The sequence below is a fragment of the Brassica napus genome, chromosome A1 (genome assembly GCF_020379485.1).
Source record: "Brassica napus cultivar Da-Ae chromosome A1, Da-Ae, whole genome shotgun sequence".
In the NCBI taxonomy this organism is placed as follows: Eukaryota; Viridiplantae; Streptophyta; class Magnoliopsida; order Brassicales; family Brassicaceae; genus Brassica; species Brassica napus.
Window position 1 is genome coordinate 23,865,588 of NC_063434.1, and position 16,365 is coordinate 23,881,952.

Here is a 16,365-nt window from a genome sequence, read left to right on the forward strand (position 1 = left end):
TTGTTTTTGATTGCCTTCGTGTTGTCTAAAGATTGTTTAGGTTTTAGAGAGATCTTAGGGTGACCATAGGATTTTTTCTTTGTTTTTTGTTATATAATCCTTGTTAATGTGATTTGTCATTTGTTTGTTCTAACCAACTATTGGTATGCATCTGTGAATATATTGGAGAGCTTCATATGATATAAAATATAATGATACTTTGAGAATCATGAATTGTGATATGAGCTATTTTCAAACAACCAGAAAGAGGAAAGATTCTCCCCTTCTGACAACAATGTTATAATCATAAAATAATTATAACATGATCATATACTTTGAGATAGTACTAAAATGATATTTCATGTTTCTTGTGTAAGCAGTACGATCACATAAAATATGGTGAAAGATGTTGTGTACACAGATAATTTTTTTTTGAAAACACGATATGAATACCTTCTGCATTGCAAACCGCCCAGTCTCAGCTTTTGCATGCACCAATAAAATAGTCATCATCATCTGGCAAGCAAAGGTTCATATAGGCTAAGCCTCAAACCAGAGGTAGATATATACGTTGTAAAACTCCGGAATGACATCTACGTATGGTGGTTCGACCTTTTTAGCATTTGCTTGCCAGATGGAAATGAATATTTTATTTTTACATCGAATACATTACTAGCTGTGGTTGTGGGTTCTGTTGGTGAGTTTCTTATATCTAAAAAGATCAAAAGATTGGTTCCAATTAAATAAAATTTAGCTTACCCAATTACACATTATGCTTTTGATTTTGCTTACCCGATGACAACCTTCATTCAACTCTACCACGCCCTAAGATACAAGTGTTTCTTATACCCGAGCGATGGAGTTAGAAGATATACAAATTATATCGTCAGATGAACTAACTTTGCCTTTGTGAATTTAGACATTATGTTTATTTCATTAAACACTACAAGTTAATAATATAAAGAAAATTAAATTTTTTTCTATTGTTGAATTTCTGTTTGAGATACCTATTCTATATAGATAATATAAATAGAATGATATATGTTGTTGTGGGTAGCATACAAACGCTCACGCGCTATAGAGAACTTCAATGTTATTTACGGGGTAAAAAGACACGATCCCTAAACCATGGCTATATTCTTAATTGATTGGTCTCCTATAAATATACACCAAAATGACCCTTACCACAATTGACTCCATAAATTGTTCATTTACACAATCGATAAATATATTTAAATGAATATTTATTTATGGTTCTTCTCTTTTCTTTTGATTTCTTTGAATTTATCTCGCGGAGTTTCTCAACACCTATACCGGAGAATGATGATGCCTTACTTTTTCTTGCCATATCAATTTTGTTTATCTCATTATTAGACTTCCAAATACAACAGGCGTAAAGACAAATGTTATGGTCTTATGGAATGTCTTGGAAGAAAATCAACTGATACATATGATAGCAAACTTTTATATGTTCTTGACGTACTGGAGTCTCATGAGCTGAGAACCTAGAGATTACAGATTACAAGTAAAAGAAAAAGCTTGTGGCCTAGCAACCGGAACACACTTAAGCGGATGCACCATGCTTAGGTTCATTCCTTCAAAAGACTCTTCCATATTGACCTTACCTCCTTCTATTTTCCATTCAAAGCATTGCACCATCACTCCTACCGCGGTTCCTACAAATATTTGAGATAGATTTCCTCCAGGACATCCTCTCCTTCCGCTGCCAAAAGGAAGGTACTTAAATGCTAGCTCTTTCTCGTCTTCTTTAGGACTTAGAAACCTCTCAGGCTTAAACTCGCCAGGATCTTCCCAAGAATCAGGATCCCTCATCACAGCATAAGCATTTATAACAAGTGTTGTCTTCTCTGGTATGTAGTACCCTTTGATCTCACATCTTTCTTGGAACGTCCTTACCAGGAGAGGGCCAGGCGGGTGTAGTCTTAACCCTTCCTTAACCACCGCTTGCAAGTAAGGAAGGTTTGGTAAATCAGTTTCTTGAATCAACCTTGAACTCCCTACAGCGGAATCAATTTCCTCTCTCAGCCTCTCAAGAACGTTAGGATTATCAAGGATCTCAGCCATTGTCCATTGAGTTGTTTGCACAGAGGTATCAGTTGCTCCAACAAAAAGCTCCTGAAATGAGAAGATTTAGAATTATTATATATATGGATCCTCAAATGAAATCGATATAATGAATAAAATTTACCACGAAAAACGCTTTGATTTGATTCATAGTGATCTTATACTCTGCCTCTTCGTCTCCATAAGCTGCCAACAACACGTCCATCATATCCTTGTCTTGTTGCTTCTCGTCTAGTTTCTCTGTGTGCTCCACAATAATCCTCTCTAGCAGCTCATCAAGTCTGTCGGAAACACTCATTATCTCCTTCTTGAACAACGGGATTCGAAGTTTCTTGAGCGGTCTCCGCAGCAAAGCTGCTAGGAACATCTTCTTCGTCAAGGCATATGATTCTCCCACCAAGCCCCTAACCTTCTCCGCCTCACCGTTCTCCTCTGAAAAACTCCTTCCCATGCTCATTCTGCACAATGTGTTGTTTATGAGCTTCATCGCTTCTTTACTGATCTCAACGCCCTCATTCTTCCTTGCCTTCTCGAGAAGACTTCTGTAAAACCGCTGAATCTCTTCAGCACGGATACCTAGTGACCTCTCGAGTGATTGTGGTCTGAGCAACTTGGTGGCGATGAGCTTCTTCATGAACTTCCAGTAATCTCCATAGGGAGCATTGATGATGCCATAAGATCCAAACACGAGGGACTCATCGATGGCAGCAAGAGCGCGAGTGGAGACGTTCACGTCGTGGGACTTGAAGATCTCGTAGGCCACAGAGGCAGAGGAGACGAGAATGATGGGGGCATTGAAGATCCGGATGAGGAGGAGTGGTCCATACTTGGAGGAGAGTTTCTGAAGAGACTTGTGGGTTGTAGTAGAGAGGAGAAGGTGAAGATGGCCGATGATAGGAAGAGACGGAGGGCTCGGAGGCAGATCATGTCCTGGTGAGTTCTTTGGTTTCCTGAAGAAGAGAGAGTAGCAGAGTAGTGAGAGGAAGCAGAGGAGGGTCAGGATGAAGCAGTTCTGGAAGTCAATGAAGACCATAGCTGCCATTGTTTCCCAAACGTTAAAGAGGTAGATGAGACATAATCAAGAATCATTGAATAATATAGGGTCCCAATAATGGACAGCTAGCACTTTGTTTTAAAAATAAATATGAGTCAGATTAGAAGTTGACACTCGTGATCAAATCGATGATATCTATATGAGTTTTTTACTCTCTGAGACACTTTACCACTTTGGAATTTCATTCCAAGACACTTTCAACATGTGACATACTTCTAAGCAAGTGAAAGTCATATATGCCTTCTTCCCATAAAAAAACATGAACAAACCAAACCATCATATTGGTTCTATCGATACTGGTTTAATTTCTGTACCAAACCCATTTTTATCAATTCCCTACCCTAATTTCAAATCTAAAATTCACAGCTTCTCACGAAGTTCCTCTTGCGGTGATTTTCAAAAACCCTAGATCCCCTTTCACAAATCGTTCTTCACACCCGCTCTTTCGCTGAATTTGGGTTCACCTTTAGAACACGCCGCATAACGCAGACTTCCGAATCACACCGCCGCTGTCATCATTTTGTTCTTCGAGTTCAAGACATGCAAGGTTTGTCTTGTTGTGGTCAGATTGGCTTTAGTATCGAGTTTCAAAATGCATCTGGGACATGAGATTATGCAGAGCTTTCCACGGTGGGTAAGCGTTTCGATATGGCCAGATTTGGCAAAAAAAACGGGTTTTTAAAATGTTTTTCAGATTTAGTGCTTAAAATCAAATGTAACCGAATAGATCTATCAATTTAACTCAAAAACAATATGAAAAACGTGATATTTTGATGTATTGTGACAATATTTTATGGTCATCCATGAAAGTATTGCAGGCGAAGTAAACACAATTTCGAAGAAGAAGATAACTATATTTACGATTTTGCCATTATTGTAGAAACAAAAAAACAGCAAAAATAACAAATCAACAAATCATTTGAACATTGGGCATGTACAGGTCTTCAAATATGCTGTTCAACTCCACAAACATGTCCTCCAGAGTCCTTCCGTTCATGCCTTTGTCAAAGGCATCAATGTACACACATCCCTTGTCCACAACTCTTCTATCCCCAATTCTCCCTGTCCACACCTCCCTTGTCCACACACTTATACGAACCAACTTAAACTTCCACATACTCACCATCCATAACTCATTCTTTCAAATTGCACCGTCCACAACACATTCTTTTAAATTGCACCATCCACAACACATTGTCCATGATATCGTGTCCACTTAATCTATACTATTAAAGCAGAATACTTCTTATGAATATACCCCTGAATTTTCCTATTAATTACAAAACATTCCATTTCTTTTTTCAATTGTTTTTTTCAATTGTTTTAAATGTTTTTTTAAAAATGAAAAGCCCAACAAATTTGCTACTTACATTTTCGTTTTTAAGCCCATTAAGTCGTTTTAAATCCCATTTACTGAGAGATTTACGAAATCAAATCAAATAAAAAGAAAATCCCCCAACTTGAGTAACATGCAGAAAAATATTTTAACTGTTTGACATGGTAACTGAATTTTCCAAAACTAATCTTAAAATATAGAAAGATTTGATTTTAAAGAAAAGATCCTCCAACTTTCTCCCTAAGTTTTTCCTAAAACCTAACACCTCACTTTGAATCCGATCAATATTATAAATAGGCAGCACCGGTTTCCTATTATTAAATATTTTTGTTATTATAATTTAAAATTTATGCATTAATTAAAAATATGTAGAATGAAAAATGTAATGTCTATTACATTTTTCATATAATATTTATTTAATAAGTTAAAATTATAAATAAATAACCTTACCAAATATATCATCACAATATGATTAAATTTATTGATTAGGAGTTTACCATTTTAAAACCTTTTAACAAATTAATTATTACACAAACAAACATTTTTATTTTAATAATAATTAAAAAAATAAAGAAGACAATATTACAAAAATTGACTATAAACAAATAAAAAAATCTATTAAAATATAGATTAGACAAATATTTATTAATTTAAATGAAATTTTAAAAAGAATCGATCCCGCGTTTTGAAAGCGCGGGTCAAAATCTAGTCTATACTATTAAAACAGAATCATTCTTATGATTATGCCTCTGACTTTTTTAAAAAATTACAAAACATACCATTACTTTTTTTTAAAATACCATTAATGATTTACATAAATTTGAAGCCCATTCGATAGGCCCAAATTAAACAATTGTTAACCCATTAAGCCCATTCTGTTTAAAATATATTTAGTGAAAATCATTAAAAATATTGTTTTATTTTTTATACAGGTATTATACATTTAAGAGATAAACAAATATATTAATTCATTATGCCAATTTGTGTAAAATATCTATACTTAAAATTATAAAAAGCCTGTTTTATTTTTAAGTTGAGATTAACATTTAAGAACTAAACAAATTAATATATGTGATATATTTAAGAATTAAACAAACAACGGATTTGAAGTCCAATATGTGTAAACACAATTTTACTAATAACAAATAAATTACAATTTATAAAAATAAAACCATATTAGATAATAAACTATTCAAATACATACTTCCACTAATTAGAATTACAATTTATAAAAATAAAAACATATTAGATAATAGACTATTGAAACACATCCTCACCTAATCAGAAATAATATTAAATTGAAAAATGACATTTTAATAAGTAAAATACCCGCCATTTGAAATGGCGGGTCAGTATCTAGTTTAGTTTTAAATTAAAAAAAAACTAATATATGAATGAGTTCAAATTACACCGTCCACAACACATTGTCCACAATACCGTATCCACATAATTCAATTTTAAATTTTACAAAAATTAAAATATCAAAATAAATATATACATATGGATCTCAAAACATAGAAGAAAAAAAATTATAATTTACTATATATATTATATATCAAATTTAGTTAGAGATAATAAAAAATAAAATCTGTTGAGGAAACTAAAAACCTTAGACAAAGATACAAAACTGATGTCGTATGCTCAGTTCCTGCATACCCACATTTAATTTCAGCCTTCGGATTGTTAGCATCCATGCGCCATCCAACGGTAAACAATAAATCATTTCTATTAATAAACATAAAACATTAATGCATTATAGGAAACAAGGACCAAACCAAACCGGTTTCCTATTTTGGAATACCGAACTGCCGAAGCTCTCAATAAGGACACTGTTGTCCAACCACGTACTACAAGATAAGGAAAAGTGTCTCAAATATTGAATGTGCCTCTGAGTATAAGACAAACTCAGAATGTGGCCCATGGTGTAACAAACTCTATCTATATTAGATATTCAGAGTATATGATTCCTCGACAGTAGCGGCCTTGGATACAAGCGAAGGAAGCATATGCTTCTGGCCCTTGGATAAGCTATATACTATTTCGGCCCTTTTATTGTTGAATTCTTTAGTAGCGTAGTTGGTATAATGACGAAAAAGCTCTCTTTCTGGTGCACGGTTCGAAGACTATAGGCCAGGCCACGTTCCTTCTGTTTATTTTTATCCTTTTAAAATTATTCAATAACAGGCCCAATATAAAGTGTGCTGCTTCCACTCCAAAATATTTCCAGGCCGGGCCTGTTCCTCGAGATCAGCATTTGTCTGTAATCCTCTCTAATTCTTTACTTGAAAAATCAAGTCCTTGAGAGATATCAGCTTCTTAAATTATTAACCACACGTAAAAAACTATTATAAATCATTAAGTAGTTCAGCTGTACGCCTGTACCCAATTTATAAACCAAAACAAGCTCATCTGCATATTTTAAACATGCTAAGTTTATATTTCCATGCATGAAGTCAGAAATACTCATTTAGTAACAAATCAAACCACGAAACATAAGAAAAATAATAGTAATGAGGGAACTTCTATATTTACTATTATAACTAGTTTAAGATCCGTGCCATCCACGGAATAAAATTTTTATTTACAAATTATTTTTACGTATTATTATTTGTTTAATTTTTTACATATTATGAAACAAATTAATAAATATATACTGAATAATTGAAAAACTACAAATGTTACATATATAATTAAATTGACACAAATACATAAGTTAAAGAAATCACTTTGTTTATTTACAATTATTTTGTGGTAAACAAATTTAAACAATTATTTTCTCTATTTTCTATTGTATATAACTAAATTTAAATAATATTAACATAGAAATATAGTATATTTTTAATATGACTATCATTTGTATTTTTTTAACAAAACTTTTAAACCATTAATAACAAAACATTTAGTGTGAGACTTTTAATATTTTTAATAATTTATAATCTTTCTTGAAAATTAACATATTAATTTCTCAATACTTAATCAGTGCAAATTTTAAAATTAAAATATTTATGTATTTTTATATGTTATATAGTTTAATATATATTAATTTGAATATCTATTAAATACTATTTTACTCATATGATTTTATGATCTTTTGTATCGTATTATAATAAAAAAACTAAAACCATTGATAACAAAATTTTCAATGTGAGATTTTTAATAGTTTTCGTAATTTATAGTCATGTTTAATAGTTTAAAATAAAACATATGCGAAAAATATGGATTTTGTATATGGTTAATATAATTGTTTAAATTATTCTAATAATATAACATTAAATAAAAATAATAGAGGATATGTAAATTGTTATAAAATATTTATTATTAAAACTATTAGTTTTCAAATATATATTTTATTTACTTTTGGTAACTCCTTAGCTTTTATTTAAGGAAAGAAAAAAATATTAATTGTGATTGTAAATTAATTTTAGGTTAGTTTAATGAGAACTACATAATACATGTTTAGTAAACTAAACATATTTCTCTAGCGACTTTACAAAACATTCTAATGATGATATTGTCATAGTTAACCAAACCATTCTACACTCCAGAGATGAAAATGTTAGAGAAAGGAAACAAGAGATACTTTTTTCTGTGCTAAATAGACAGATTCCATCGAAAGAGTGGCGCCCAAATGGATGAGAGATGTTATAATGTTTAGCACATGTACAGTCATGTCTTCTTTGAAAGAATCATCGAGTCATTAAGCTCTAGTAGTCGGAATGTACATCTCTCTGTCCCGTCATCTCTGATGGCTGCTTAATTTGACAGTAGGTCAAAATGTTAGGAAGTTATCATGTATCTCAGTATCTGTATAAATGCGTGTCAATCTTACGCTTTGACATTAGGCATAAAGATCTTATTGTGTGCCCTTTTAAATGTATCAAAATCTTGACTTTTCCTTTGATCTCGACATTTTCTCTCCTCTTGTTGCTCCATTAGTCTTTGATCTATTATGCATTCTGTCATTTCTCTGATTCAACACTTGAATATCCAGTATATATAGGGATCATCAAGGATTATCAATTAAAAAGGTTCACATCACAATTCTTTTTTAACAAGTAACCACATAATACAAATAACTTTTTAATGATGCTGTAACATCACGACTCTCCCGCATGCAGGCTCCTACACCCGCTCATTCAGTCTGTGTGTCTTATCATCCCGGTGACAGTCAGTGCATTATTTTTTTGGAAGTTCGAAATTACTTATTTACTGATCATGTACTCACTATGTGACATACCCCGTGTTTTGGGCAAATCAATAAGTTACCTACCTTGCACTACTATATTTTTTTTTTGGTAAAATGTTAAATTATATTTTAAACATGCTTAACTTTAAAATTGTTATTTATTGTGTGACTGAAAAGTTTTAAATACACTTTGGTAACATAAATAATTAAATGAATTCTTTTAAACATTTCAACATACACTACCATATACCAAGAACCAAAACAGGAGGGATGTTACTTTACTTACGTATACATTGAAAAAGAAGAAAACAAAGAGTTTCTTCTTTCATGTCTTTTGTAAACAAATGTGATCATTGGAGAAAAGTAAGCCGTTACATAAGGCCAACATTATCAGTTAGTCCCTTAAGGGTCCCTAAGGAGAGGGAGGGGCCACAAAACATCAGGACCGAGGAAAAAAGAAGAGAAAAAGTCCTTAAATAAGGGACAAATGAGGTGAGTCCTTGTAAATCCTTGTACTATTCATTTGGGGACTTTCATCTGGGGACCTATTGATAATGTTGCCCTAAGAAGGTTAAATTCATTTCAAATGCAAAGAACCGCTTTCTTCTAAACGACGTCGTTTGAGTTTTTTTCCATATTGGGTCCGCAGCGACGTCGTTTCATCTGTGGCACACGTTTTATAACCCAGACCACGTCTCTTTCCGGAAGAAGAGAAGAAGCACGCTCCTTCTCTCTTTCCCCCTTTGATCAATTCTCCTCGATCGAAAGCATTTCAATCTCATAAACCTCCGATTCTCGAGGGATGGCGGCGGTAAATGGATACCAAGGAAATACTCCGGCGGAGACAACCCCGGCAGCCACCGGATCGAAACAACCTGCTCCTCCGGCTAAAACCGTCGATAGCCAATCCGTTCTCAAAAGGTTCTTTCTCTTCTACCCTTTTCTCCGATCTGGGGATAACAAAAGGAAGTTCTTTTAGTCTTCTTTAGCCTCTTTGATTTGAATATCATACCTTCCATTTGATTTTTCTATAGCTAGATTAGATTAGCATTTGGATCCACTTCCATATGCTTCTTGATTGTGTTTAAAGAGACGATGGATCCAGAAATTGATTGTGAATCTTATTGTTTTCTCTCTCTGTGTCTAGTCTACCAACTGTTTGTTAGAATTCCTCTGAGACAAACCATGCATTGAACTGTTGCTCAAAGGCCGAAGCTTCGTTTCATGTTTTTCTTTGTTAAGCAAATTCATGATTATTTCCATTGTTCCCTCTTTAATACGCAGGCTGCAATCTGAACTTATGGGCTTAATGGTACGCTATCTCTCGTTCCCTTTTCTTTAATGTAGAGGTTTAACACTGAGCCTATTGATGATACAATGGATCTTTTGGTTTGATGTTTACATCAGATGGGAGGTGATCCGGGGGTATCTGCTTTCCCAGAGGAAGACAACATATTCTGCTGGAAAGGAACAATCACAGGAAGCAATGATACTGTTTTTGAAGGAACAGAGTACAGACTCTCACTCGCTTTCTCCAACGATTATCCTTTCAAACCTCCCAAAGTTAAGTTCGAGACTTGCTGCTTCCATCCCAATGTGGATCTCTATGGCAATATTTGCTTGGACATTCTTCAGGTACAAGACAACTCATTTGGCTTCTTGTTTACTGTTAATCCCATGGAGTTTTAAAGCTACAATTTGTCAGAGAAGCACTAGTACTTTAACAAATATCTGTTTTCACATTCTTTTGTAGGATAAATGGTCATCGGCCTACGATGTGAGGACGATATTGCTCTCGATTCAAAGCCTTCTCGGAGGTAACACCTCCTATGGCCAACCATCTTGTTTCCTGTGAACCTCTCTGTTTGTTTGATCCAATATCTGATTTTTGTGTGTTTTGGTTGATCAGAACCGAACATCAGCTCGCCATTGAACAATCAAGCAGCTCAGCTTTGGAGCAATCAAGAAGGTAAACTTGCAATAATAGTAATCAAACTACATGTTTTTTTCTTGAATTAAGTAAAATAAAGGGTCTGTCATGTTTGGTTTGGCTGCTGTACAGAGTATAGGAAGATGGTTGAGAAGCTCTACAAACCTTTGAACCCATGATTTTTTTCAGAAGAAAGAGACACACTGCTTTCAATGGATCATGTTTATTTTACTTTGTAATCTCAATTCGAGCCAGTATTAGCAATCAAAAACCCTTGTTTACAGTTACAATCTCGCTCCAATCGAAACCTATATCTTCCATGTAAAGCAGATCATAACTCTTTGTTCAAACGTAGGACATGGGATTTGACTTGTATTTAAATCTTCAAAGCCCATTAGCTGTGTGTTAAAGAAAATGGGCCTCAGGGTATGACGACTTGCAGCCCAAATCATAAAACGACACCGTTTTGGTTTATACCCGCTCGCACAAAACCTTGAAAGTACCTAATAAAAACCCGCCGGTGTCTGTCTCATCACCACCGTTCATTTACCATCAGTAAGTGTTTGTTTGAGAAGGCGAACAAACTCTCACTGCACCTCTCTCGCAAACTCAGATCTCTGATTCATAGCTCTCCCCTCGATAAACCTCCGGATATGTCAATCTCGGCTCAAAATCCGGACATTTCCGGGGAAAGGCAATCCGGCCAAGATGTTCGTACTCAGAACGGTACTCTTCGCTTTTTGTTCTCATCGGAAACTTAATGTTCGATCTCTAGAGTCTTTTTAATTTGACGTTCGTATTGGTTGACTCTGTTTTGGCAGTGATGGCTTGTCAAGCTGTTTCAAACATTGTTAAAACATCTCTTGGTCCCGTTGGACTCGACAAGGTGTGTTACTCTTATTCGATTTGATTTATTGGTTTCTAGGTTTTGTAATAAATTTTGTTTTTTTTTTACTTAAGATGTTGGTGGATGATATTGGTGATGTGACCATTACAAATGACGGTGCTACTATTCTTAGGATGTTGGAGGTCGAACACCCTGCTGCTAAGGTGATTAGTTGATTACTTATCATCATCAATGTATGTTTTTATGCGTGCTACAGTGAATTATTAGTTACCTTGGTCTTGGTTTGTCGTGACAGGTTCTCGTCGAGTTAGCTGAACTCCAGGATAGAGAAGTTGGTGATGGGACTACATCTGTTGTTATTGTTGCTGCTGAGTTGCTTAAGGTGATTTTGATTGTTTTCATTTTTCAAGAGTTGTGAATATTTTGTCACATGTGTCTCGGTGCATTTATTTGCAGAGGGCTAATGATTTGGTGAGGAACAAAATACATCCCACGTCTATTATCAGTGGATACCGGGTAGGCTAAGACTTTTTTTTTTACGTAGTGACCTGCGTTACAGTTAAGTGTTTTCAATGTGTTCATAAACTGTGTTTCTGTTGACAGCTAGCTATGAGAGAGGCTTGCAAATACATTGAAGAGAAGTTGGTTACTAAGGTTAGTCCTGTTTGTGGTGGATAATTTCTCTGTAGTTCCTGTCTCTGCCCCTTCAATGTACTACTTCTATTGTGTTGTGTAGGTTGAAAAGCTTGGGAAAGTTCCATTGATAAACTGTGCTAAAACCAGCATGTCTTCCAAACTGATATCTGGTGACAGCGACTTCTTTGCCAATTTGGTATTGCTCCTTACTTGGCAATTACATGGAACTAAAGTGCTTGCTTTTGTTAAATAAACCATGAATGCTATAAATTTTTGTTATTACTGTAATTCCTATATCTCTACTTAAGCCCTTTTCTAGCTTTTCATAATAAGGTCTGGGATCCATTGATATTGCAATAATACTCTGATCATTCATATATCTGACCTCTAATAATCACATTTTCAGGTTGTCGATGCCGTTCTGTCAGTAAAAATGACAAATCAGCGGGGGGAGATTAAATACCCTATCAAGGTCTGTATATGCTCCTCTCTCGAAGTTGTAAATATAGCATCTGGATGATATATTTACACACTTCTGCTTTTTATTACATTGCAGGGGATTAATATTCTGAAAGCTCATGGACAAAGTGCCAGAGACAGCTACTTGTTGAATGGGTATGCACTCAACACTGGACGTGCTGCCCAGGGGATGCCACTACGAGTGTCTCCGGCGAAGATTGCTTGCCTCGACTTCAATCTTCAGAAGACAAAGATGCAGCTTGGTGTCCAGGTTGTTGTTAACGATCCACGAGAATTGGAAAAAATCCGTCAAAGGTAATTTTCACTGAATCTACTTACATTCAGAGTACTTACCTTTTTGTTCTACAAATGCAATCGGTTTGCTCTCTTGATCCTTACGGGTTTTACGGGATAGAGAAAGCCTAAGCCTATTGGCTCTCTTGGACGCTTGTACTGCTTATGTTACTTTCTAATTTGTTACTTTATATTTGTGTCACAGAGAAGCTGACATGACAAAAGAGCGGATAGAGAAACTTCTTAAAGCTGGGGCCAATGTTATTCTGACCACGAAGGGTATTGACGACATGGCACTTAAAGTAAGATCGAAGAACAATAAGTTTCTCTCTACCCTGACGCTTTACTCAGTTTTGAACTTGGAATCTAATTTCGTTTGCTTTTATTTCAGTACTTTGTAGAGGCAGGAGCTATTGCTGTTAGGCGTGTCCGCAAAGAAGACATGCGCCATGTTGCTAAGGCAACAGGAGCAACCCTCGTACTTCCTCAGCTGTGCTTTTTCAATGTTGCAAGCATTAGAACCGGAGTTAAAAAATTGTACCTAATATTCTTGGTCTTTGTTTTTAGGTCACCACTTTTGCTGACATGGAGGGCGAAGAAACATTTGATCCGGCACACCTTGGAACTGCAGAGGAAGTTGTGGAAGAGAGAATCGCAGATGATGATGTTGTATTGATAAAGGGAACCAAAACGAGCAGTGCGGTATGCCATTTACTCTCTCCTTGAGTTCATGCTTAATTGTTAACACTATTATTATATCATACAAGATCAGTCATATATTATTATTTTTCCAAGAATTTATTTATAGCTTTTGTCATGACGTCAAAAGCTTTTTGTATGTTAGGTCTCCTTGATCTTGAGAGGTGCAAATGACTACATGCTTGATGAGATGGAGAGAGCACTACACGATGCTTTATGTATTGTCAAGAGAACACTCGAGTCCAACACGGTAATACCCTTTTGCTGCCTGTTAGAGACGCTCCCTGTAATGATTTGTCACATTTCTTGTTTTACGCAACACTCTTTCTTCTTGTCGAACAGGTGGTTGCGGGTGGAGGTGCAGTTGAGTCAGCGTTGTCTGTGTATCTGGAGCACCTTGCTACAACCTTGGGATCTCGCGAACAATTGGCAATTGCTGAATTTGCTGATGCGCTGTTGATTATCCCAAAGGTGCGACCTACAGAATCCTTTTTCATCAAATACATAGAAACCTGTATTTTCCTGGTCTTATTATCCTTTTGAAACAGGTGCTTGCAGTAAACGCTGCTAAGGACGCAACCGAGTTGGTAGCTAAACTAAGAGCTTACCACCACACCGCACAAACCAAGGCTGATAAGAAGCACTATTCAAGGTAATTAAAGCAATAATGCTGTGCTATCTTTACCACTTTGAAAGTGTTATTTTTCTAATTGGCTTTATAATATTGGGATAAAAACGCAAATGCAGCATGGGACTTGACCTTGTTAACGGAACCATCCGTAACAATTTGGAAGCTGGAGTGATTGAACCAGCGATGAGCAAAGTTAAAATTATCCAGGTGAATCATTTAACCTTAGTTCCTCACATGAAATAGATTTTATTAAGATGTCTTGAATTTTAAAGGGGCATTGTTTTTTGTGCCAGTTTGCAACAGAGGCAGCCATCACAATTCTAAGAATCGACGACATGATCAAACTGGTGAAGGAAGATGGCCAAGGCGATGAGTAACCAAACATCAAGCATTTCTTTGTATGTCTTATCTGTAGTGTGTGTTTTTGTCAGCATTTTTCAGCACCCACCAGCTATTTTAGCTTCTTTTTGAGCTCTAGCAACTTAAACAGCAGTTTCTGGTTTTGCCTGTAACGTGTCCTGAACAAGAAATCACTTTGTTGTTCTGCCTTCGCCCTTTGGGTCAAGTTTTTATCGGTTCAGCCGTAATTTACATAGTCATATGGGCAGAAGAAACCAAGAACCAAAACATCCTACAAAACTTATCCATAGCTATATAAGTCTGAAACAATTGACTATAACATTATCAATCTGCAAATCTATTTATATGGTTCGAAGTTGGAACACTATGGGATGAAGCCACCAACACTGCAGGCCACTGTCGTTTCCCAAAATCATGAAAGATAAGTTATTTTTTTGCCTGGTACAGATTTGTTTTTTTAGTTACATTATAAGGAGGTTCCTTTGACTCATTTATTGTCGTCACAAGAGTAGTCGTGGTCAAGCGTCAGAGAGAGAAGGTCTCTGTGGTCTTTAACTCAATATATGCAATATCCAGGCGAATACAACAACGGTTTCCTGACACTAGAGACGGTCTCGCCACCAATGGGCTTAGTATTTCCGAACAACTCGGCGAGCAGAAGTCACCGGAGACTCCGAAATCTCCTCTGCCGTGCACCGACTTCGAGCTGCCTACTTTCATTCCTATGCTCATGTAAGGATTCATGAAGAGATGATCAAAGGTATCTTCTTCTTCGTTTATCCATTAGTCTGGTGTGTTACATTGGAAATGAAAATTGAATGATCACTTGTTTGTTTGATACGACGGAAACTTGCAGCATCACAGCATCACTCTAGAGTTACTGTAGCTTTTTCATCTTTGCAAATGATATTGAAAGAAAAAAAGATTGTTCTGTAGTTTAGTTTTTTTTTTTTGCTTATCCTGTGTTAGGATTCGATTCGGTTTAGCTAAACTGTTTTTACTATGTGACAGTAGTTTAGTGTTTTGTTTGAACACCTATTACTGCATTGATTGCTTATAACAGGTTGTGGTGGATGTTGGCTGTGGAACAGGCATCCTTTCAATCTTCTGTGCTCAAGCCGGTGCTAAACGGGTATGAGTTACGTGTGGACACAGTTTTGTCATTGAAGAATGGAGTGTTTATAGATGAATGTTAAGTTTGTATCTATGCGTTTATATTCCACCTATGCCACATAGGGTAAACCAAACACTCTTAATGTGTTTCTTACAAAAGGTTATTTTCTTTCTTACAGGTATACGCTGTAGATGCAAGTGATATTGCAGTCCAGGTATTATTTTAGATTGTTCTTTTTATCCAGTAAACAATTTCTCTCGGCCATCTCGTCCTTTTCTATTTTCTACATTTTTTTGTGAAAGTGATGATCATAAATTTTGAATGGCTTGGAAAAGGTCCAGTTGGAAATTTGGAATCACTTTGGGATCTTGTAATTTCACCAAAACATGTTTTGTTGAACTTGAACTTGGAATAGAAAAAGGAGTTCTTTGATATAATTGGTGCTTATTGCTGCCTTTAGTAGGCGCATGTTCAGGGTGTGATGATAGTATGTCTTATTGTCTTAAAATTTTCACAGTTAAGTTGACCATGACCCAGACTTTGTTTGTAATTTAATGAAAAGCTACATCTATTCATTGCTTCATGGTTTGTAATTGTATCACCTCTGACATCAATCAGATTAAAGAAAGAAATCTTGAGAATGTTTATGAAATATTAGGCTCTGTGAAGTTGATCTAAGGTTTTAGTACGAGTCTGGTGTTTTAGTTCTGCACGTGATTTTAATTTTTTTTTTCCTATTAGCGTTGAAAAGCATT

The 16,365-nt window shown here is 35.4% G+C and overlaps 2 protein-coding genes and 1 pseudogene across 2 annotated transcripts; 2 read left to right on the plus strand and 1 right to left on the minus strand.

The window, feature by feature from the left end:
• Positions 1-240: 240 nt before the first annotated feature.
• Positions 241-3,727, minus strand: LOC125577092 (annotated as a pseudogene).
• Positions 3,728-9,306: 5,579 nt separating this feature from the next.
• On the plus strand, positions 9,307-10,945 carry LOC125577093 (ubiquitin-conjugating enzyme E2 19-like). Its single transcript, XM_048737840.1, has 6 exons — positions 9,307-9,561; positions 9,925-9,952; positions 10,048-10,275; positions 10,394-10,457; positions 10,550-10,609; positions 10,703-10,945. The coding sequence occupies exons 1-6, from the start codon at positions 9,443-9,445 to the stop codon at positions 10,747-10,749; spliced, it is 546 nt and encodes a 181-aa protein (XP_048593797.1). The 5' UTR covers positions 9,307-9,442; the 3' UTR covers positions 10,750-10,945.
• A 154-nt stretch (positions 10,946-11,099) lies between these two features.
• On the plus strand, positions 11,100-14,731 carry LOC106402053 (T-complex protein 1 subunit alpha). The gene is made up of 17 exons (XM_048737838.1): positions 11,100-11,296; positions 11,392-11,456; positions 11,531-11,620; positions 11,713-11,799; positions 11,874-11,933; positions 12,021-12,071; positions 12,154-12,249; positions 12,460-12,525; positions 12,610-12,827; positions 13,012-13,108; positions 13,198-13,284; positions 13,374-13,508; positions 13,651-13,755; positions 13,848-13,976; positions 14,054-14,157; positions 14,253-14,343; positions 14,430-14,731. The coding sequence occupies exons 1-17, from the start codon at positions 11,224-11,226 to the stop codon at positions 14,511-14,513; spliced, it is 1,638 nt and encodes a 545-aa protein (XP_048593795.1). The 5' UTR covers positions 11,100-11,223; the 3' UTR covers positions 14,514-14,731.
• Positions 14,732-16,365: the final 1,634 nt, after the last annotated feature.

What these genes read in the sequence shown, in the direction of transcription:
- LOC125577093 (XM_048737840.1), top strand. Translation starts at nt 9,443, where the DNA reads ATGGCGGCGGTAAATGGATACCAAGGAAATACTCCGGCGGAGACAACC. An exon ending in CTGAACTTATGGGCTTAATG is followed by an intron (nt 9,953 to 10,047) that starts GTACGCTATCTC and finishes TGTTTACATCAG; the next exon opens with ATGGGAGGTGATCCGGGGGT. An exon ending in GCTTTGGAGCAATCAAGAAG is followed by an intron (nt 10,610 to 10,702) that starts GTAAACTTGCAA and finishes GCTGCTGTACAG; the next exon opens with AGTATAGGAAGATGGTTGAG.
- LOC106402053 (XM_048737838.1), top strand. Translation starts at nt 11,224, where the DNA reads ATGTCAATCTCGGCTCAAAATCCGGACATTTCCGGGGAAAGGCAATCC. An exon ending in GCGACTTCTTTGCCAATTTG is followed by an intron (nt 12,250 to 12,459) that starts GTATTGCTCCTT and finishes TCACATTTTCAG; the next exon opens with GTTGTCGATGCCGTTCTGTC. An exon ending in TTGACGACATGGCACTTAAA is followed by an intron (nt 13,109 to 13,197) that starts GTAAGATCGAAG and finishes CTTTTATTTCAG; the next exon opens with TACTTTGTAGAGGCAGGAGC.